The 25,349-nt window shown below is 35.8% G+C and overlaps 1 protein-coding gene across 1 annotated transcript in view; it reads right to left on the bottom strand.

Annotated features, from left to right (window-relative positions):
- Positions 1 to 6,020: 6,020 nt before the first annotated feature.
- The window catches only part of LOC132556228 (corticotropin-releasing factor-binding protein-like), a 33,716-nt gene continuing 14,387 nt past the window's right edge, over positions 6,021 to 25,349 (bottom strand). The window contains exons 2-7 of the mRNA XM_060220625.1: positions 12,923 to 12,971; positions 12,017 to 12,174; positions 10,004 to 10,214; positions 8,845 to 9,020; positions 7,615 to 7,726; positions 6,021 to 6,157 (exon numbers count right to left, since the gene is read on the bottom strand). Coding sequence (XP_060076608.1) covers positions 6,021 to 6,157; positions 7,615 to 7,726; positions 8,845 to 9,020; positions 10,004 to 10,214; positions 12,017 to 12,174; positions 12,923 to 12,971 — 843 coding nt within the window. The remainder of the gene's footprint in view (positions 6,158 to 7,614; positions 7,727 to 8,844; positions 9,021 to 10,003; positions 10,215 to 12,016; positions 12,175 to 12,922; positions 12,972 to 25,349) is intronic.

Raw genomic sequence — 25,349 nt, 5'->3', positions numbered from 1 at the left:
TACGATCGTACAAGTGAATAATACCTTTTAATTGAAGTTTAGCGTGAGATGGAGCAAAGCAATACAATTAATTAAAGGCATCATACAGTCGTTTCGTCCTTCTAGGACCAAAAGTTTGATGTCCAGGATACGACTGAGGAGAATCCAAAGTGATCGAAAGGATATCGAAATATGAAAATTCGATGGGACGGTGCACTAACCCTATATTTCAATATATTTCATAATTTTCATACAGCGGATGATTTTAGAACGACGTCACCTTGTGTAGAGACCGAGATGTAATCACAGATGACGTGTCTGTGTGTGTGGTGTTTCTCTATTTCCTACAAATGTCGTCTACATGTCGATATCCGTCACTTCTGCTTTCTCGTCACTGGTGTCGTGTGATTCGATATGTCAACATTGATTTATGATTGTTGTGTGTTAGTCTCTTAGGCATTTTTTTTTCGGATAAAACCATATCACGAATTATATTAACACACATTGACATTTCGGCTTATATCTCCAAAGTGACCGTTATCAAAATATTTTTTCTTCCATTCAATTAATGAAAGCGTTTTGTATGAGAAATGTTATTGTTGATAAAGTAGTTCCAAAGAATGAATTAACACGCATCAACTCGCTGTTTTGTCGTACCAGTACACCTCAATATTGAATTTACTTCATTTTCTGTTCATTATTTTTCACTTGTCTATTTTTTTAGTCTGATGATAGCAGTTTAAAAGCTTTTGACGAATTAGGTTGAAAGTTTCTATATGTCAGATGGAATCTGTTTTGTATTATGAAGAGTGTTTATTTGTCATTATGACCCAGGAGGAAAAACAAATAATCAAGGCCGTTTCGGAATATTCTTTTGAACAAGTTTGGTTTGAAGCATGCTAACAGAGAATCATATTCTGTAATAACTGAGGCTTTGCTGCTTTGAAAGATAAGGGAATATATCTAAATTAAGGTCTAAAGTGTTGTCTTATGGGTATGTTTGTTTATGATTTTAACAAAAACTAAAGTCTTCATATTTTTTTTTCTTTTCGGCTTTTTTTTGTGTTGAAAGGTCTGTTAAAACCTGACTAACGTTCAAAACTTGCCAGGGTTAATGTAGAACCATATAATGTATTGAAATGCTTCATACAGCTTTCTTCTAGGACGCGTCAGTGAATCCGAGGGCCTAAATATGAATATCAAAAATGACGCATACTTATTCAAGTTCTTATATAAGTAATTGTATCTCTTTGATCTCCTTCGATACTTGTAGCCAGTGTCTTCATTATCCTCTAGTATCCTTGTCTGTATGATAAAGAATTGGTTACTAATATGATTATTTTATTATTTCAGTGATGGATTGATTCGTTGCTATCTGACAAGACATGTGACATGCTATCTCTATGCTTATAAATCTTTACTCATTCTCTCGGTGTTTCTGTGCACGGTTTGTAGATGATACCGACATAACTTTTTTGCAAAACTTTGAAATCATTATACGTTGTCGTAATGTGTTTTCTAATTTACTGACAAAGGATAATGAGTATTTCTCAGAAAATTGTACAAAAAACATACAAGTTCATATCATCTTTCGATACAAATATAGAATTAGTTACAGTGCCGCAGAATGATCTATCATTTTGTAACATACAGCTTTTCGTCCTTCAAGAACTCGTCAATAATGCTGAGGGCCTTAACATAACAGTGGTATTACCTGACTAATCTAACTTGACAACAGTATGAAAAGCGGGAAAATTACATGTATGTCCAAAATCGTGATGGATAATTATGCCTTGGTCAGATTTCAGATTGGCAGGCGACCTCTTAGTATTTGCAATACGAACAGAAAATGGCGTAAAAATGCGGATAAATTTGTTCATTAGAATATACCCATGTGTATCGTTTTCTATTTGATTCTTGTTGTTGATGGGTTCACGTCCTAACATCAGCCTGTATCATATGACGTCTATGTCTATTGACAATCCGGCAACCGGCTGGCGCTTTTATAGTTACACTAAAACGGCATAGCCCGGAGACGGTAGCAGAAATACCTACTCGGTTACATTACACACACAAGGCTTTGCATCCGGATAAATTTTGAGTAAGATGCTGGGACAAATGATACAGAAAAACGTTTCGATTTCGCGATGCTTTGTGATCCTGTTCAAATGTAATAACATCGTACATTTGATTTGATGTTATGCAACCGTATCCATTTAAATACTTTTGGTTTGCTCTAGAATATATTAAAAAAACATCAATTGTAAGACCGGCTGCTACCACGCCTTTACGTTTTGCTGTATTGATAAAGTTTTCCCGCGTGATGTGTGACATTCTGAATGCATTCGCACTATAAAAATAGAGGCAAAGTTTTCGCTGATTCATTCTTTATATAACCTTAATTGTTAAGGTGTAACATAATCTAACAAACTGACGAGCTGAAAACATCTAAACATTTCGTTGCTGTAAGGTAGTCTACACAACAAGTATGATTGCTGTTGCGATAGTTTAAGCAGAAGAGGCTTACTCATGTGGAACACCTTGTCGCCGTGTACCTATATTTCCTTATCTATATTACGTCAGGTTTTGATCGCATAAAAAAATCTGAGAATCTAAATCGTACCCACTGGTAAATTACGATCAACCTGAAAAATAACAAATTTAAATTTATGAAAATTCCATGTTGAAACAAATACTTTAGAGAGCTTTCAAAATATCTCTTTAATATGTTATTGATAAATGGGTCTTTGTTACACAAAAATACAAGGATGTTTGTAGATGAAAGATTCCATGGCCTCAAATCAGGCATTTGTTCATTCACTCAGTTCAATTGTACACTATCCACTTCCCGAAGTTCAAAGGTCAACTCTGGAGCGGCATTTGGCGTCTGACCAAGAGAAGGCATCGGTGCAGTGTAACACCTCCTGTGACTGCTGTCCTGCAAACGAGAACATTTGAATATTAAGACTTATCTTAGATGATCCTGGATGCTGCGAGAGGTCACAGGAAACTCAGAAACTGTTGATGTGGATTAGTTCGGAGTGCACTAATCATTGGATATAATTGATACACAATAACGGTTATCAACAACCACTTCAAGTCGTTTGATATTTTGAGCAAGAATTCATCAATGTTGCATATTTTGTGAATATTTTAAAGCAAATTGTAAAATGAGGCAGTAGATACGGCCATACTGAAACACGAACTCCATCAGTATAGATATACGACACGCTTGACCTATATAATTGCTGTTTACCTGACTGGAACAGACATTGGTGACAATAAGATATCGAAAATCCGTATAGAAATCAGATCAAAGAATTCTTTTTTTTTACGTTCTGTTACTTGATATAAATAAAGGATATTCATGTCTGACGTTTTACTACAAGGATTTTCTTTTAGATTCGTCCTTTCATCTAAGTACAGCCCAGTCTACTCGTCCTTGTACATGATGATATATTCTGTTGAACAGCTGTTTACCACAGTCTGGTCTGTAGACTTTAGTATCGGCCGGCACGATAGATTGAAGGGATAATGACCATGCGATTTCTATCTCCGTATCGTTAATTGTTTCCAATCATGCTATCCTTCCTTTCGATCTACTAGACCGTGAAAGTACACATTATATCGAATGTAAACATTTATGACGGTGCAATGAAATGCAAACCAAAACAAACGATACACAAGGGTAACTCTGAAGTTATTGTCGATACAAAAAAACACTTGTTTTATTCTGGTTCAATGTCCTCACTTTGTTCCAAAGGCCGGTGCCTAGAGGGACACCATAGAAATCAACGCACAAGAAGGCAAACAAGCTGTATAACAAACACTATTGCACACGTAACTGTAAATGGAATAAAGGAATATATTCACATGGAAGGGATTTTACATCAGGAAAACAAAATGGATCTTGAATAATAATACATGTTTTGTGGAAGGGAGGTCACATTTTAGGAATTTTCAAAGCTCTACCGTGTTGTATTGTGATATTTTTTCAAATTTTATCGTCATTATTGCTTAATACAAATATCATATCGAACATATATAAATATGGTACCTTACTATAATATTTGCTAAACAAGAATTTATTTTGGTAAGTGGTATAAATTGTAGGTAATTTAAAACATATTCACTCCTGGGTTAAATTTAAGATATCAATCTCCGCCGAGATTCAAACTGAATTACACTTTAATCGTTTTGTTGATGTTATCAAGCCGAATCACGACACAATTAAGAAAATTTAGACAGGCCAATCAGAAAACAAAATATGAAGAAAATACTCAGGTTCTAACGATATGAAATCGGTGGATGTTTTCTTGAAATTAGACTTCATTCACATATTAAAACAACCATAACATGTTAATAGCACCGTTACGTTATTGTTCAAATTAATTAGCCGCTTAAATTTTGTTCATTTCAATCCGATCATGATATTGCAATTGATGTAAACCTGGATTAGATGAAAACTGTTCATATGTAATATCAATATTATGATTTCCTTGTTCTGATAAAGGAGTATGATTTCCATGTATTTGGATTGACCAAGGTTGACATGGCTGCGGAAGACTCTTTCTCGTCCGAAACATATGATTCTATTTTCCTTGTATATATGTCAGGGTCGCCATAGTGACCTCATTTGTTAATGCGGTATTAAGCTAGACGTGTTTTGATGCTCGTTAGTTTGGCTGCTGGCTCCGTTGTTGTATATACTTTGTTCTCATTTTGAATCGTGACATTACTTACTTGAATTGACCAACATTTACAGGTCGGGTGTCGTTGGTGAAGCAGAAGACGCTTAACCTTCTGGAACACCTGCCGTATTCTTCTGGTACGTTTTAACGAGTTTTCACGAGTCTAACCCTAACCTAACCCTTCATGCTAGTTTTTTGAAAGAATTTGCATATTGTTGATTTTGTTTCCAAGTAATGTTCCTTTTCATATAGAACATGTTTTTAATCGCGTGAGATTAGAACACAATACAAAACAGGCTGAATTACCACATTTAACACATCTGCAATGAATCATTTTTAAATAAATAGAAAAAGAGAAAGAGAGAAATTTGTGAAATGTCACGAGAGAGTGTGTATGAAGGTAAATCTGTAAGCTCCTTCCACTATGTTAGAAGTCTAGTGATGTCATGAAATGTTGTTTACCACAAATACGAGATTGTTAGGGAATTACATTAAGACTTTGTTCGTTTTTCTACAGCCTTAATTGGCAATATGGTCTTTTAGAGTTCAGAGATTATTTGTGCAGTATGCAGAACACAAATCTATAGACAACTGTCGTTTTTCGTTTGATGTGCGGCTTCAAAGAATTTCGTCAAAAGAATCATTAAGCACGTTTTAGTACATGTTTATGAAATAATTGGATTGTGACCGGTTAAAGTCTGTATGCTATCATATAAGTGGTTATTCTCGCGGGGATTATTTTTCTGTTTTGGAGTATGTTGACGCGATCGCGAAAATTTAATCTGTGAAACATTGAGACGAGTGTGTATTCGATATCCACCTTTAACAAGACCGCGAAATTTTCACTTGTTAAGGTTTCTTTTGATAATTTTATGGGGAAATTGTGAAAAAATGGCCTATTGAAAATTATTAGCTATATGGTATTTGTGGGCTGTGTCGTTATGATTATGCTTTCAAATGACGCATCGTACATGTTCGTCATATAGCGTACATTAACCTGAAGGCATGTAATATAAATATGGAAGTTCACTGTGATATAAATATCAGCTTGGTTTACTTCTTTACATGAATTAACACATATGTGCTGTCTAGTTTTATGATTTATTCTTTGAGAAAAATGCACGAACGTTTTTTCTGGACAGTACAGGGTTTCGACGTCGCAAACGAGCAGGGTAGACATAAGATGAATGACTGATGTCACTTTCTTATATAAAACTACTCCTCAAGTAGAGTTTGAAATTGTTGGTATGATGGTTAGAAGTAAGGTATATCTAAGACAACATTAATAACGATAGGATTAGGGAGATGGTTTACAATTTTTATTTTCATGTTCGGCTTACTTACCTTTCCTCAGCACGTGCCCATGTCTTGCATGAGGTCCTCCGGTTTAGGTTGTGTATAAACAAACGTAACAGTGTTGAAGTATTCACCGCTGGAGACCAGTCTTATCACGGTATTGGTGCAGGCAACGGGAATTCCGGATCTCTCTGTAACCGAGAATAAACTTTCTATTAACGAAGAGTAATTTGTCAACAGCAATAGGTCGCCGTCATTAAAGAACGCGGGAAATTCTATGTCGGAATCAAATAATAAAATTTGTTTAAATATCCCATGTTCTGAACTTATTGAGTATTGAGTGTCTGTTAGTAGTCAAATTATATTTTTTTCTCCTCTGTGAAAATATTCTCGTCTGACAAATGTGCATTCTATTGCATCAATATTAGTTGTATATATATTTATCGGTATTCTGTTGGACTAAGTACAACTACATCCAAGCTCAAAGTGGAGCATAACAAAGGAGAAGTATATTAATATTCTAGAAATAGAAATAGTAAGGATGTGTAAAGGATCAATAACTTTGTTAAGGTATTTCGTTATCTGTGACGGCAATATGGATACTCGTCACTTTGCCTGTTGGTTCCTTTTTATATAACTTTGTTCTCGTTTTGAGAACATGACATTACTTACTTGGACTGACCAAAATTTACATTGCTGGTGTCGTAGATTAAACAGACCAAGCTTACTCTTCCGAAACACCTGGTCTTAAATCATTTAACTTTTTCCGTTGTCATTATCCCTACTTTTATTGAATTTGAACTTGGTTTCTGATTATTTTGACAGGTTGTTATTTCATTTTTCCTTGAACTGTTGTTGATGATGTACAATTTAGAGGAAATTTTGGATGGAAAGCAATTTTCCTATATGTAACCTGTAAAATAACAAAATCTAATGACGGTTCTACTCAAATCCATGATAATACTAACACAGGGTATAAAAATAAATTAAACTAGTTTCCTTACATAAGCTGTAGCGTACGTCATTACATGTTGTAGATCACGACTACCGACTAATTGTATCATAATATAAATGATTTTTCCGTCTATATGTGATATTTTCATTATTTTTGTAATGTGTCTCGAGGCGGACGCAGGTGTTTTGTTTGGTTTTTTATGCGTCTATCTAATAACCTAAAACTGACAGACTTATTCACTGTGTGTAAGTACGTCTGATGTGGAAAACAGAAAGGTTGTAACCACGAAATGATAAAAGACATTTGCTTTTTTCGTCAAGTCTTACAAAAAAGGCGAAACAATATGACAAATGTCCTTACTCCAGAAACACAAAATTTAACGGTTGTAATGCTGCAGAGAAGTAATTTGTTATATAGCCTAAACAAATACATTTTTCGCTAGTTGTATGGGACAATTTTTTTTATTTCAAATGTATTCTCCAAGACGAAAGAAATACCTCAAAATGGTTGTAAAATGATTAATAAAACTCCTGCAAAATGTCGGCTCGTTTTTATGACGACGTAAAGCGGCGAATTAGGGGATACCATATAGAAAGATGACATTTCAAAATGACATATTGTAGGTGAAACCAAGATTTAAAATAAATGTTTCCATGGAAATTGTAGATGGATGGTGAGAAGTGAAGATCTTACCAGCACCAGCTGTGAGACCACAAACCATCTCACGTTGGTTTCTCGCCTCAACTTCGAATCCGTTAGCTCCGCTCACTTCCACGAAGTCGGCGTTTCCCATCCTGTTCAGGCACTGTAAATACCAACATTTCAATACAGACATACTGTATTGTCAGTATATTTAGCTGGATATCTAATTTTGCAATTTCGCGGTCATCAAAGATACCGCGAAATTAAATTGCCAGCAAATATTTAACGTAAAGGAAAACATCAGGTATTCCTTGTTACAAAATGTTTATTGTGTGTTTATGTATATGACTGTATAATAATGCATTGACATACTCGAAACTGAATCCTCTTTAACTAGCCCCTAAACTTGGATAACCGCGAAAATGAGCCCTAAGAAATTTAACAATGATCCAGTAACTCATATCTAAAAACAGCTATAATACAGACAGACCAAAGGACAACAACTGTACTTGATAAACACCTTAATAAAGAATTGGCATATTTTTTTTATCTTGACAGAGTAAACGGGTATTTCTGTAATACGTCATATCGCGATGAAACCAACAGAAATCTCAAACTTATAAATTATCATTGCCACCGACAATGATAGGGAAAACATCAACGATAAGGGTCACACAGTTACCATAGAAACAATGAACTAAATGAATATCTGGATGGTTAGAGGGTCTATTTATTTGTAGACGCCGTCGCCATATGAAAATGAATACTAAACTCAGGCAATGTTTAGTTCCCAAATCAAGAATCTTTGTCGTTGAATGAAACACCCAGACATTAAGCAAATTAATAAGGCTGAAAAAAACAATAATATATTATCAAACCGAATGTATGATAGCCAGGCATTTTCAGGTTCGGTTGTTTTTCCTCATGCGTGACGCTATTCGTAAGAAATGACACAGCGGATCTGGTGTTTTGCTATCGACTGAGGTTGAAATATTTCAAGAACAAATGAAAAGAATGCGTGGAAATTCTACCTTTCCTATCATTTACGTAGGTAACGACGCCAGAACACTGACTTTGGCCGGTGAGACGATACCTGGACACGGGAGAAGTCACGGAGACGGAAAAACCTGTCAATCAATTAACTAACAATTAAGTAGATCGCACGTGTTCCCGTTTAATAAGATGGCGGAAGTATTTAGATTCTAGAATCATCATCTAATTTGTTGTGTTTTGATGACATTAATGTGTTGTCCCGTCACTCTTTCATTAGAATTGCCGTACCTGATCTGAAAGGCCGATGTCGCCCTCAACTTCGTTCATTTTAGCTGTCACGCCCACATCGACGGAGACAAGGTGAACCAATTCGGGGTAGATAATTGACATTGAACAGTTTCGTCGTTGTCCATAATTCTTCATAGTATGCACTCCTTGGGTAAACATTGACACGGCATTGCACGCTGTGGGAAAACACAAAAACGTGGTTGATATATTATCAGTTAATCGAGTTATCTACTATTCTATATTTTGGCACATATTCTCCGGAGACTCTGTCTTTCCTCCACCATACAAACCTTATAGGCCCTTAGATGAACATGGCTGTTAAAAGGACGCAAAACAACAATAAAAGAAACCAAGTCAAAACCAACGAATACCAGTGTATAACATTACTTCTATGACAAAGGTCACAATCTAACTTTCAAGGCTCCTATTTCTGAACGGCAAAACAGCATATGCCCTCGTCGGTAAGTTTTCAATTTGCTTTCTAAAAAAATAATCTATTGGTGTGGTTATTTTGGGTTGCCGATGAACCATAGACGCTGTCTTAACAAGTTTCCCCGATCTGATGGTGTGCAATTCCTGGCCAGCAATAACGTACTAGTAGTTTTTACAGCTGGAAATATCTATGTAAACAAAATATCGATGATCAGAACTCGTAAAAGTCAACTTTATATTTGGAATGGTTCGCTGTATAACACAGGTAAGCAGAGATGATATCACGCAAACATTTATAGGAGATTTCTGCAGTGAGTCTAAGAATGTTTTCCTTTTACCGAACTCCCTATTAAATATGAAATGAAACGAATATAACATTCCGTTTATCACAAAACTGAATTTTTTTCTGACTTTAAGGAAAACATTATTCTATTACACCAATACAGTACCTGACTTTTTCTTTGGTGACATCATAATACTCATGACGTCACGAAGTTTTGATGGCATAAAGGAAACAACGAGATATTAAGCTAATCTAAGCTGAACCCATGTTGATTCGGTTTCCGATATTGTGGTCTCTAATAGCTCATCATTCGCGGATTCAAACTGGTTTTTCAATCAATGTTCGCGAAATCATGTATTCGCGAATATGTCTGAACAGGTGAGTTCGCGAAATAAAGTATTCACGAAATCTTAGTGATTAACAGTAATATATATGAATTCTTACGTTGAGGGTTATCGATGAAGTTGACCCTGACGGTGAATCCCTGACCTTGGACGGGTATTCTGTTTTGTATGAGTAACACATTCTGTGATGATAGAAGCACTTTCCTTGGTTTCGATTGTCCACAAAAAGTCATGTATCGTTGCTCAAGTCTTAGATGATGGTCAGCAGGCGGAGGGAAAAACTGACCATTCATTTCCCATCCATCTACAAGCTAAAACAATAAATAACCATTTTATTTATTTCGTCACAGCATTGAGGAATTATATTATTGACCAAAAAATAAAGTAATTCGGTTTGACAGGTCCCAGCAATTTCGCGTGTGTCGTACAGAATATGTTCTCGAGGGACACCGCTAGAAACTATGGAGAACCTTAAACGGAATATGTCCTCGAGGGACACCGCTAGAAACTATGGAGAACCTTAAATGGAATATGTCCTCGAGGGATACCGCTAGAAACTATGGAGAACCTTAAACGGAATATGTTCTAAAGGGACACCGCTAGAAACTATGGAGAACCTTAAATGGAATATGTCCTCGAGGGACACCGCTAGAAACTATGGAGAACCTTAAACGGTATTTGTCCTCGAGGGACACCGCTAGAAGCTATGGAGACTTTTAAACAGAATGTGTCCTCGAGGGACACCGCTAGAAACTAAGGAGAACCTTAAACGGAATATGTCCTCGAGGGACACCGCTAGAAACTATGGTGAACCTTAAACAGAATATGTTCTCGAGGGACACCGCTAGAAACTATGGAGAACCTTAAACGGAATATGTCCTCGAGGGACACCGCTAGAAACTATGGAGAACCTTAAACGGAATATGTCCTCGAAAGATACCGCTAGAAACTACGGAGAACCTTAAACGGAATATGTTCTAAAGGGACACCGCTAGAAACTATGGAGAACCTTAAATGGAATATGTCCTCGAGGGACACCGCTAGAAACTATGGAGAACCTTAAACAGGATATGTTCTCGAGGGACACCGCTAGAAACTATGGAGAACCTTAAACAGAATATATTCTCGAGGGACACCGCTAGAAACTATGGAGAACCTTAAACGGAATATGTCCTCGAGGGATACCGCTAGAAACGATGGAGAACCTTAAACGGAATATGTTCTTAAGGGACACCGCTTGAAACTATGGAGAACCTTAAATGGAATATGTCCTCGAGGGACACCGCTAGAAACTATGGAGAACCTTAAACGGAATTTGTCCTCGAGGGACACCGCTAGAAGCTATGGAGAATTTTAAACAGAATATGTCCTCGAGGGACACCGCTAGAAGCTATGGAGAATCTTAAACAGAATATGTCCTCGAGGGACACCGCTAGAAGCTATGGAGAACCTTAAACAGAATATGTCTTCGAAGGCACCGCTAGAAACTATGGAGAACCTTAAACGGAATATGTCCTCGAGGGACACCGCTAGAAGCTGTGGAGAATCTTCAACAGAATATTTCCTCGAGGCACACCGCTAGAAGCTATGGAGAATCTTCAACAGAATATTTCCTCGAGGCACACCGCTAGAAACTATGGAGAATCTTCAACAGAATATTTCCTCGAGGCACACCGCTAGAAACTATGGAGAATCTTAAACAGAATATTTCCTCGAGGGACACCGTTAGAAACTATGGAGAACCTTAAACAGAATATTTCCTCGAAAGATACCGCTAGAAACTATGGAGAACCTTAAACGGAATATGTCCTCGAGGGACACCGCTAGAGACTATAGAGAATCTAATTCGTTTTGGAAGAGAGCACATATTGCAGCAATAGAGCAGAGCCAAATAATGAATTAACTACTAAAACAGATGTTCCTTCCTATCCTTCAAGGACTCGTCAGTGATGCTAGGAATCTTAATTATTGGCAAGAAATTACAATGCTTATCTAGACAGGGAGGTACAGTAGCCCCATAATTCATAAATAACGTGCTCGTTTTTCCTAGAGTAAAAGATATAATTGTACTGTTGTCGAGGTGTCCTTGATGTTCAGTTAAACAAATACATACCGCTACAAGTCCGCCCGCCTCACAATCAACGTCAAAGTGGAGGAATTCGAGCTCAATTAATTTTTCAGGAAGTGAAATTAAATAAAGTCCACACACACTGCCGCTGCCGTCCGCCGTAAATTCGTAATTACCCGCGAAACTCTGCATGTCCATACATGCTGCAATAGACGTTGTTACAATATAAACAACAAGCAAAGTTTACCATGCTCCATTTTGGAACTGGGGCTCGGGGTCCTCAGAATTGGGGGAAATAACGGCGTTTTCCTTAGAATTGGGGAAACTTGGGGTCTAAATTGGGAAAAAAGATACTATTTTGCATTGGGAATGGGGCCGATATGGCTGAGATACTGCTTATGTCCGTGATGATTGCTCGCGTTCAACTCTTTCTGAATTGTTGAACAAACCCTAAGCGTGAAACTAGCGCAACAGAGGTAAGTATAACATTTAGTTCGGTGACGTCATTTCTATATGGATATCGGTATTTCAGGACTGTACGTTAAGATGCATATACATAGTCATGCATATTTGGGCGCAATTAAAACTCTCTTATTGCGAAACATTTGTTGGACTCAGTGGAGAGGTTTTCAACTAACTCTTGTTATTACGTTTCTCTGTACCTACCCTAATAAAAGATAAACAAAAGACATAGATATTCAGATAGGTGTTGAATCTGGCCATCTTGAAAATAGTATTGAAGTAACCTGATTGACGTGAAATGTTGTAATGGAATAATGGACCAGAAGGAGTACCATGGCAACATGTCTATGACATTTCAGTGTGCCATCACTATACGATAGTGCCTAATTGGACTGGTACGAGCATCGGCGTTTAATGATCTACATGTGTAGGATAAAATAACAGCAGTTAAACCAAGCACAAATTCACAAAATAAAATAAGTTACTTACGGACAACTGTAGCACTACTTCTGGTGTTGCGTTTTGAGGATGAACGTTTCTGAAAAAAAAACAAGTAAGACATGACACAGAACCATTTGAATATCAAATTCTGATATATTTGGTAAGTAAGTATATTTCGATTGCGGAGTTCGAGTTCAGACGAAAAAAAAGGTCGTTCTGACTTATCAAGTAAATGTGAGATTTACATCTCAATCATACGTTCTGTGAAATCTTTCTTGATAAAAACTTAATTTCAAGGTGTTGAGTCTTACAATAATGAAGCCGACGACTTCTGGGATGTAGCTATCATATTAAAACCTGTTTTACTCACATCCATGTTTGAATTTGCAGCTCTCTGTTGGCAACTTAGGGAAAGAAAAATTGATTAAAAAAAATATGTCAAAATCGGAATGGAATGGTTCACTAGCCAAATAATGAAATAGCTTCCATGAAACAAAATTTTGGATACGGTAGATTCGAAAATGCATTAAACAGCATCACTTAACTTTTGTCTATAAAGGAGCGAGTGTTTTCTAAAACGGAATTATCGTCCCTGTTTCTAATAAGACAATAACACCGTGAAAAGGAGTTATCGACCCTGTTGTCATTTCCCTGTGAAGTGGCGCAAATGATAATTATATCAAACATCTAACTGACTTGGTGTTGGTTTCGTCGTTTAATGTTTATTGTTGGTTACGTCATGTTAACAGCTAGGGTCATTCAAGCACATCCCCGATTTTGAGGTTGGAGGAAAGCCGGGGGAAAACCCAGACCTGTGGTTATCACCTAGCAAGTGCCCCACTTAGCCCTCAATCCGAGGCCCAGAGGTGGAGGGCTAGTAGAAAAGACGGTCAGACGCCTCAACCACTCGGCTACATCAGTCCATTGTTAATAGTATGTAATGAACAATATATAAAAAAACATGTCATACATGTGTATAGGCAAACCGAAATGGAAAAACAGTTTGGTGTTTTCGTTATCACCGAATCATCATGAAATATCGCAATATTTTGAATTAATTTTAACCGGCTGAAATTCGTCGGAACGACAAAGTCATACAACATGTTTAACTTAATCCATTGTAGGTACTGATCTAACGAATTACTAAAAAATATATATCTAGCTAAGATTTTGATTAATAGAAAAAAAACTTTAATTTATATACATAGTTAAATTTCGTCAGTGATTTCAACATTAGAACAGTGTATCATTACCATTTTTTTCTTGATAAATTATATCAATTTATAAGATATCGTGGATTTTAACACGTTTGTTTCAATATATGTGTATCTAATTACTTTTTTTTCTAATTTTCCGGAATGTGTTAAAAGGGACGTATAGTATAATGCTACTACTATTTCAAGGCACGATGTATTTTCCTGTTCACTCTTTAAAGATTGATCTCACGGGAGGACGGTAGCGAGCCATCCGGAAATAACACGATAATCATCATTTCAATAATACTATGTCATTAACCGGAAACAAAACTATGTCAGGGTCCGTTTATTAGTGATACCAATTCGTGGGAAAATATTAATGTTATTTTTCTTCGTTATAAATAATGAGAAATAAACTTATTGCATGTTTAGTGACGTCAAGATATTCTCGATTTCCTCTGCCTCAAAGAAACGCGTCCACTAATTGTAATTTCCGATTCGAAAATTAGATTTATATATCCGTTTCCGTGTTCAGGTGTTCATTAGTAATATCAATGCTGACATTTTGTAAATAACAGTCAGATTGCCAGATCGAAATCCGGAACAAATTAGAATTTAATGTTCAGCAGATGTACCGAGCTGCTCGTTTTGCCCTTAATTGTGATTCTTTAGAGGCAGTATAACAAAAGCCTAGACTAATTGCCACATGACAGACATAAACAAACTGTCAAGGACACCATCACATTACAGAAAGCCGAAGTACAAAAGCCAGCAGGACAAAAGGCCGTTAATGTTGTTATCCATAGTGGTGAGTAAAACACGCCGGTTTAAAGCGTCCTTGTGATTAAATCCTTTTCAAACTTTTGTCCAAAACATCGAGATTACATTAGTTGTTATGCCTTTTTTTGTCATTTTTAAAACCAAAATAACTGCCTAAATGGAAAGAATGCAATTCTTAATCACCGACTTCACTGGGCCGGTTAGTCGACAAATCCTGTATAGGTCGATAATTGCTGCTCTGCTTCCGTTAAGATGGACTTTAACCAGTGTCTCATTTACTGTTAATTCTAAGGTTATCAAAATTATTGTTAAGTTTTCTAATTTTTCAAAGTTCGTGGTTTCATTGCGTATATGACGCATCTGTTAACTTGATTTCGTGAAGCATTGGTTCTCGCGAGATTTATTCACTGTAAGCCAAGGTCAAACACTGAACATAACATTAATTCGGTAATTAACAGCTTCCTTCTTGAGTTCTCTGAAATACTCGAAAGTACATACAGGTCGAATATATGGTAACAAAAACAGTATTTCATAATGCTAAATGCATTTACATTTTAGACTATGAAACAACCTTAAGTTGTTATCGTCCTTGTCAATGTTATTAGTACATACAGTCCGAGGGAATATCGTCCTTGTTTGTAAAGAGACGACAGAAGAAGTTGTCTCCCCTGTTTGGTATGAGTCATCAACAAGCTTGCTCACAAGTTGGTTGTTCAGCACCGACAACAGCACCCAGTTTGCACTATCAATCAGAGGGAGTCAAAGGCCTTGTTCATTGGTAGACGATACCATCAATAAAACAGAGTTATTGGCCCTGTTTACTATTAGAAGACGGGAACATCAGTCAGAGGGAGTTATCGTCCCTGTTCATTGGTAGACGATACCATCAATAAAACAGAGTTACTGGCCCTGTTTACTATTAGAAGACGAGAACATCAGTCAGAGGGAGTTATCGTCCCTGCTAATTGCTAGAGTTATTGTCGCTGTGTTCTATTTATAGACAATAACATCAGTTTAAGGGAATTGTCGTTCCTGTTTGCTATCAATAGACAATAACAACAGTGAAAAATGAGTTATCATCCCTGTTTTTTATTAATAGACAATAACATCAGTGAAAAGGATTTATCGTCCCTGTTTTTCTATTAATAGACAATAACACCAGTGAAAAAGTAGCTATCGTCCCTGTTTTCTATTAATAAACAAAAACACAAGTGAAAAAGTAGTTATCGTCCCTGTTTTCTATTAATAGACAATAACACCAATGAAAGGAGTTATCATCCCTGTTTTCTATTAATATACAATTACACTAGTTTGAAGGGGTTATCGTCCCTGTTTTCTATTAATAGATAATAACACCAATGAAAAGGAATCATCGTCCGTTTTCTATTAATAGACAATAACATCAGTGAAAAGGAGTTATCGCCCCTAAGAGTTATTGTCGAGGAACTCGTAGGCTCTTAAACTCTTTAGCGGTAACGTTATGTGTTTTCCGATAAGACTGACACTAACTTCGTTCTCATTGTTTCAAGCGTGACATAAAGCATTACATCAGATAGTGGTGTGCGTTCGTTATCCCGTTGTCAGTATTATAGGTCTGGAACCCACAATAGACAAATTTTTAACTGTCAGAATACTTAAAATTCAAATTCCCTTCCAAGGATGTAGGTTTAAAACAAAGACATGAAATGAAGTACCACAAGTAGCGCCCAAGGTCACAATGTATTTTATACGTCATGACGAGGTTGCATATTAAATATCCAGCTCTCGGAATGAGAACGTTGGTCGAGCGGCCCTAATCCCTAATATGGTGCAGATATTGGAGGCCCGTGCGAGGTCGTAATTCTGTTTTTTTGAAAGCATTAAAAATACTTAAAGAAAGAAATTTCAAATTGATTTGTTTCTGTCGTGAACATTTCTATTATAAAGGAACATGAGTGATGGACAGAGGGACGTCAGGCTATGTCTGATATTATGAGTGAGAGCGTGTATTCATTGATCTTGAGTATGTCCATTTGTACCAAACCTGATGCGGTTCAAAGACAGGAACTTCCGAATGGAAAGGAGCCTTTATCCCTTAGATGAATCCCTATGTAAACAACAGTTGCGATTTCTGTTAGTAGCAAGAGATATCGTGTTTCCAATTAAGGCTATATTACAGTAAATTACTATGACTCCAACGGTAATTAGGGACATTTGTGCCAATCAATTTCTTCCATTTGCTGCGACTGGTAATAAAATTGGTCTTTCACTTAACTCTGGACGCATCTTAACTCGAATAAATAGACGACTGCATTCCCCACTGACAGCTTGGTGAACACATTTTGGATTCTCCAAGTAATGCTTTTTCCTGGTTGGGAGTGTATATAGATGAAAATACGCCGGCAACAGGTGTCAGTTTACATTTTCCTTGCATGGAAGTTGATAGTTCATTACAGATAAAAAGCACGATGTCAAGCGGTAGTTTCTTGACGATAAAAAGAAGGGGGAAAAAGATGCCATGCTGTCTTGTTCACTCTGGTCTTATTTCCTAATATTTCTAACTTGCGAATTTCAATTTTGAGGCACTTTATTGACGAAATATGACACGACAGAAAATGGAATGCTAATTACAGCTTTTACACCAAATTGTAAAAAATTCCGCATTCTGAAAAAAAGCTGTTAAAAATAATTCATTTTTTAAAGATTTTAATTATTTCCGTCCTTTGAAAATATGACCAATCTGAAAAAATCGGATGAGAAATAAAAAAAAAAACATTGTTTTATTATATGTTCATTTTTAGATATTCATATCAGGTTATTTTTGCGCACAATCTAAATAATTTGAGATTAGCTGTGGTTTTAATACAATGGGTACAATGAAAAGACCAACCGTGACCCTTGACCCGTAACCCGTGACCCTCGTTGTTCTACTTAATATCTTAATCGTATACACATGTTACTCTGACTTTCAAGACTAAATATCAAACAAACATCCGAAAACATCACGCAGGTGTCTAAAAACGGATTGAAAAAAACGACTCAGTGTAGGTATATTCCCACGCTATAACTGAGGATTAAAAGCGTGAATAATACATTTGTGATGTGACCAGTACATATCAAGTCTGTGATATTCTGTCGGGACTAACACAGGTGACCAGTATATATAATGTCCGTGATATTCTGTCGGGACTAACACAGGTGACCAGTACATATCAAGTCTCTGATATTCTGTCGGGACTAACACAGGTGACCAGTAGATATATGTCAGTGAAATTATGTTTCTAATTCTAAATTTGAAGGTCGTTGTTCTGTGTCTTTTTTAAGTAAAAATCAAATCGTCAGTTTCTCAGTCTTGATTGCAGTAAGTATTCGTCATTTTTTCCCAACCAGAATTAAAATTTGAAAGATGTTATGAGTTTCTAAATGTATTTACGATAAAGATATCGCCTGACGGACAAACATGTTACATGGGGTTTCAAAAGATGCAGTTTTATGAAAATTATGGGTAAGTTGTACGGTCGCCATAGTTATCTCATTGAGAAATATTCTATTGTCTTGTGTGATGGGAAAATATACGTGTTTTATGCTCGTTAGTTTGCCTGTTAGTTCCGTGGTTGTATACCATGTTCTGATTTGACATTACTTACTTCGATTGACCACGATTTACATGGCATATATAGTCGAAAGCAGAAGACGCTTACTCTTCAGGAGCACCTGGTCTTATTCTCCTTGTACTTTTGCCAGGAGTCTCCGTGTAAATCCTTCTTTTGATCATGTTTTGCCCTAGTGTTATTGAATTGGAGGTTGGATTAAGATAAGGTTGATATCTTATCATTTTCTTGTTGTTTATGGAATTTAAGTTTTGGATTTTGGAATGTTTACATGTAGGCATTTTCTTGATTTTTTTAGTTCATGTTGATGAAACTGTGAGTTGAAAAGTACATCAACAATTTGATTGAAGACATCATACAAACAGACAGTAAATGATTTTATACAATATTTATTAGTAATATGAGAGTTTTGTCTTCTTTTTATGCTGCTTTCCTAATCAATTTGGCTATTGAAATACGATACACAGCCTTTTCTCTCTTGAGATATATTGATGTTCACCCACACATGAAAAGATCCCAGTCAGTTGGTATCTGGTGCAGCATTCAATATATACCAATATGTAAATAGTTGTAGAAACCAACAGAACGACTGGGCTGAATCTATCGTCATAGGTCAACTATAGAGGGTGCCTCATAAATAGCGGGTCAGAGCTATTTACATACATAATATTTTGTGTATCACACAAGTTTGAACACTTGCTTTTTCACCTTCATTAACCATATCAGTCAGTTATCTAATCAGTTACGAAAACCCATGCATATGCGTACGAAAATCCAGTCACATGTGTATGAAACTCTATTCATAATATGTACAAAATTCTATTCGTTTGTATATTCCAAACCTAAAGAAAATAATTCGTAATTGCAAAACAAGATTATTTTGGGTTTTACGATACTCCAATCATGGAAGGAGATATCTTGCATTTCGTGCCAAAATAAAATATGAACCGATTAAAATAACAGGTCGAGAGTTTTCACTACGCTACCTATCTAAAAATTAACGTTATTACACAATTACTGACACATATAAACCGATCGATTTAATAAACTGTTAAAGAAAATATGTGAAGTTGGTCTATCATTGCTATAAAACCTAATCAGTTTTCTCGCCAATAGTAAAATCCAATATTATGATTTAATAGTGAAAGATAATTAAGAAAAACAGAATTTCATTTTTTTTTATGTTTTGATGAAATTTGAAGGAAGGAATAATATCATTTATCCATGGTAACCGTCATATCAACAAGAGGTTTATTGCAGCATCAGTGAGTTTGTAATATTAGTTTCCCTAGTTCATCACTTCAAGGCCCACTTTGTCCGTCCATTCAATCGTTTAATTAGTTGATGTACCTTCAACACATGCGAACCTTAGAGTGAATCTCAAGGTTACACTCTTTCAGCATCCATTAGTGCCTAGCAACACTTAATGCACGATGAAAACGTAAATCGACTTCCACTCAAGACAGCTATTAGATCAAACAGGCGATCTTAAATATTCAATAAACACTTAGAAATCTAATATCACACAAGAGTAAATAAAAATTAACTAAGAAAATACCGACATATTAACGGGTACTGAAATCTAAATAAAATCCGATGAAATGGGGACAAAATATTGACAAATGAAATATTTACAAAAAGACAAAAGTCCACTGAATATGAGATCATGTTTAAATGTTGTTGATTTGACCAATTTGTATTTTCCTTGTTGGTCTTTTAGATTTCAAAAATGGGCACCAAACATCGCTCACGTGTACTAGGATTAATAAGCTGGCATTATAACAAATTAAACACTCAGTGTTACAGGTTTTTAGCAAAGAATATTCTTATGTCAAACTCTAGTGCGGATTAGGAGTTGCTGTTTCCTTTCTTAATTATTATCAATTATTCTGTATGATTTTTGTTGTTGTTGACGTTTTCATTTGAAAACGTAACAATACTTACAGATGCATTTGGATTGACCAATGTTAAAATGGATGTCACTGATGACAAAACAACACTTAGCCGTTTTCTGTTACCAAAAGGTGCTATTCCACAATACGTCTACTGTACAATTCTCGTTCGTTCGGTTTTGAGTTTGATTAAAGATTAGGTTCACATATCGGTATTTCTTTGTTGTTTCTTCTCTTCATAATGATAAAATATACCGACCTATAAAAGTGTGTAATAAGGTATATTATGCTGTTAGGTCTCGTGAATATATCAAGATCAAATATAAAATACAACGACAAAGAGAAAGGTGTGTTACAATGTAGTTTATCCTGCTGTTCTGAGTGAATGTCTCGAGATTATGAAGGACTCTGACTCATTAGACGAATGTTAGGAGTTTCTTAAATGCCCGGACACAGGAGATGAATATCTCAAGATTCTGATAAGCCCAGACAAAGGAGACGGATATCAGGGGATTCTGAAAAGTCCAGACAGAGAAGACGGATATCAGGGTTTTTTGAAAAGGCCAGGCAGAGGAGACTGATATCAGGTGATTCTGAAAAGGCCAGACAGAGGAGACGGATATCAGGGGATTCTGAAAAGGCCAGACAGAGAAGACGGATATCAGGGGATTCTGAAAAGGCCAGACAGAGAAGACGGATATAAGGGTTTTTTGAAAAGGCCAGACAGAGGAGACTGATATCAGGGGATGCTGAAAAGCCCAGACAAAGGAGACGGATATCAGGGGATTTTGAAAAGGCCAGACAGAGGAGACGGACATATCACGATTCTGAAGGAACCTGATACAGGAGGTCCCTTCATTTGTTTTCGATGCAATGCATTTTTGATGATCTGAAGATAAAATATTCATAGCTATGTTATATCGTTAGGCGATACATCGTTTATCACTTCATACTGTCGACAACAAATGAGTAAGAAAACGACCAATAGGGTGTCCTGTGGCATATACCATCAGCTGATAAAGAAATTTCTGCTAAATATTCATTAATGTGCTTTTACAGAATGCAACTAAATATTAATTCACAGAAAGAGCACAGCCAAGGTGTGACGACTAACAGCTCCCCGTATCAAGTTATGATAAATGTGACGCAGAAAACATTTCCTCAGAAATCCTACATTCGACATGAAAGCTTCCGAAGACGTTCGAAGGTTGTAAATCTAAAAAGCCTAACATGTTATGAATAGATCTTTTTAAGTTAGTTTTTATCTAATTTATTTTTAATAATATTCTTTTAAATCTTATTCTTTGTTTTTTTTTAACAAATTCAGAAATCGATTAAAATAATTTAATTTTCGATGTATACGGAAACTATTGAAAACGTCCGAGAATTATGAGAACATGGGTTTCTGAAGAGCAAGAGTCGATTTGATTCATAAACTTTAGTTGACATGACAATGGTTATTCAAAAGACAGTAATTAATGCATCTTTTCATACAAATTCCGTTCAGACTAATATTTTTTGAAATGTTGATACAACTTTTTCGTCTTTCTAGGACCCCTCAGTGATGCCACGGGCCTAAATGTTGAATCCTATGCAACATCAAATTTAACAATGCATAATTCAATAAACAAAGTTGATGACAAACAACAAGAAAATACCAACATGTCAACATAATCTTAACCCAAACTTAGCTTCATTAAAACTAGGGCAAAATATGAACTAACGGAAATCTTACACAAAGACTCTTTAACAAGTAAAGGATAATCAGGTGTTCCAGAAGAGTAAGCGTCTGCCGCTTCATCGACAACACGTGACATATATGTATTGGTCAACTCAGGTAAGTGATGTGCGATTTTTAAATGAAAACACGATAACCAACAACTAATTTGCTGACTGCGTGAAGTATTGTAATCTGTCTGTAGTTTGTGCCCGAGCATTGCTTAACCAACATGATTCATGAATGATACATTATTAACCACATGTACAGGTCATGATATAGCCACGTGTTCCTCGCAAGAGGACTAGATAGAAATGGATTACAGGAGGTTTGATTTATAAGGTTTGGAATCACAGTGTGTTTTATATCCTGTTTAGACATTCTGCATTGTTACTAAACCTAAGCTTTTGCCTTGAGTATGATTAACGTCAAACCGGAAGAAATTCCATTACTGATATGTCACGTGCTACATGATAGTGATTAACGGAATAGACCACGCTAACGACGAATGCATATGTCACACAGGAATATATTTCTGTTTCCTTTTAATGGTTTCTATAGCAATAATTCAGTGTTGTGATGACATGAACTTCGACTCCATTGGCTAAATAGTGTTATTTGTTTCTTTTTTCAGAAACCAAAGTGAAGAAGTAACACGTCAGTCTCGGATTTATTTCCAACGACATGAAACTTAATTAAGGCTGTCGGTGAAGGTCTATATCTGTAATACATTAATCAATGTTGTATTCACTCTATAAATAAATGACTACCGGTTTCAAAAAAGGTTTACAATGTTCAATGATATTGCTAAATCACATATGTTATACTAAAATATATGTGTCCTGTAGAATAATTACAGACCTGTGACTTTTTCCTGAAAATAAGGAAATTCGATTTACCTTTTGTTTTTGTTTAACTCTTGTCGTTTTCAATTAGCTGTTGGTTTCTAAATATGATATTTCAACCATGACCTAGTAAGACTAAAGTGTGTCTTCTCGTGTTCCGCGTAAGTAAAGTTATTCAGATATATTTCTAACAGAAAGAATAAAAACTATACCCAACAATACAATATTCATGGTGGATACTGATGTTCATTTGAAGATCACAAAGCCCTTGGTGATATCACCTTTTTTGGATTTCTTTTGAGCATCACAGTGTCCGTTCGTGATATATCCAAGGAACAAGCCGACCTCAGAAATAAGCTTACCCCGACAATAAGCCGGTAATTTCCTGCGTAAATATATCTGTTTTTGTTAACTATCAAATCAAAGATCATAACATTAAAAAATAATGTTACTGATAATATGGCGTCTTGAATTAGATTAAAAATCTTTAATTGTTAGGTTATGTCGACAGCTAACGGATAAACAGCATGAAGTTTCGGAAAATCCTAGCAGACAAAAACTATGTGAAAACACGATTATTTTTAAATCTACGTAATTTTATCGATAAATCTTAATTAGGGCATTGGAATTGTGTTCCTTGGTAATATTGTTAACATAAATGCATCATATCTCAACACATCTCCAAGTAAGTACTGTTAAAGATAATATCAATTGGCATTGCTAATGAATTAACCTTACAATGATAAGCTTTATTGCCGAACTATGGGACACATTCAGATCACATTGTAAATTAACAGAACAATTCAGTACTCAGCTGATTCAGCACGAATGTTTGTACAAGGTCGTTTAACCGCCGTAATAAACAAGCGTTTGATTGAAATAGATTTGAATATTGCATTGTTTGGGTATTGTGCTGCTTGAAGCAGCCTACATCGTTTTAACTGAAGCAGACTTCTCTATATTTATTCTATTTGTAGATTATGTATCTAGATTGATAAAGCTAATAGCTGAAGTGTTCTTTAGATAAATGGACTCAGGAAATCCGTCTAACGCAACTAAGTTACATGATGTTAAGCGTGCAGGTTTATTGGCAACAGATTAGATAAATATGTACACGACCTGTGGAGAGCGGCGGAAGGATCACAGTATATGTCGGTCATTAAACTACAACCTCTGTTGACCCCAGAAAAGTCTTCACCCATTATATGGGACATACGTTCATAGAAAACATATTGTCACAAAATCGCAGTTAGCTTGCTTTACAAAGGAGTATTCGAATGTCACAAAAGAGCAAAATATGAACAACGAAACGAAATAGGAAAAAAGGTTAGGGGAATAAGGCCACGGGTTCTGGAAGGGTAAGCGTCCATCGATTTATCGATGACACTACCAGCTGGTGAAAATTGTAAAACTGGAAAAATCATGAAAAGCAATATCATGAAATTTTCGATGATAATATCGTGTAGAATTTAATCTGTATGATAAAAATTAAATATAATCAACACGAAGTGACATTTAGAGTCAACTGTCCTCTTTTGATGACCAGACAAAGAAATCTTTTTTCACACTGGAATAACTATGGCAATCGTTGTATCAGCTGCAGAGAGAATGGAATCTCATTATTTTTTCAATGTTTTGGAAATTACAAGTAGAAGATAATTTAGAAGGAAGATTGCTTTGGATATTTTGTATATTTTATCAACTAAACAGATACAAAAATTTAAAGATATATATTGCAATTTGAAAACGAGTAAACATTGTATCACGACATCAACATGTAAACAAAATTTATCACACACCCAACAAACGAGATTGAAATATTTTAGAACGTGAAAACAGAACAAAATTCAGAAAAGGAAAATGTAAACAAAACTACATATTGCGTAAAATTCGGAACAAAACTTCACAAAATAATGCAATCAAAATAATCACATCCAGTCAATAAGTATAGACATTATGATAACAACTGTCACTATATTGACTCCATTGAAACATTCGTCAACACAATCAATGTAAAAATACAGACATCATTGAAAGTTTTAATTCAGACTCAAAACTCAGGAATCCAGGTTGTAGAGTTATATTTACATGGAGACCAAAAGCTGAAAGAAGAGTACGAACTTGTGTTTCAGAAGGTTAAGCGTCTCCTGCTCCGTTAATCCTTTCCAAATATTAGCAATAAGAACAGCAGTTAATTAAACCAGGCATAATAAGGATAATCAAACACATCCGTCATATTGACACGGTATAAACTTCAAATGCTGTTTTAATGGCAACCATAAAACGATATTTTTCATCAAACCGCCTTTCGCGAAATATCTCGAAATCTCGTAATTTACAAAACAATGTTCAATGATCGATGTGCATTTGAACCAGTTGTCCAATATGTTGATCGACTGTTTAATAGTTTAGGAGATATTGATTGTGTGAGACCCGACACATTCAATGCACTTGA

This window comes from Ylistrum balloti, unplaced genomic scaffold (assembly GCF_031769215.1).
Source record: "Ylistrum balloti isolate Yb309-2 unplaced genomic scaffold, AGI_CSIRO_Ybal_v1 Utg369648, whole genome shotgun sequence".
Classification (NCBI taxonomy): domain Eukaryota; kingdom Metazoa; phylum Mollusca; class Bivalvia; order Pectinida; family Pectinidae; genus Ylistrum; species Ylistrum balloti.
Note: the sequence above shows the minus strand (reverse complement) of the source record. Positions and strands in the feature narration are given on the sequence as shown.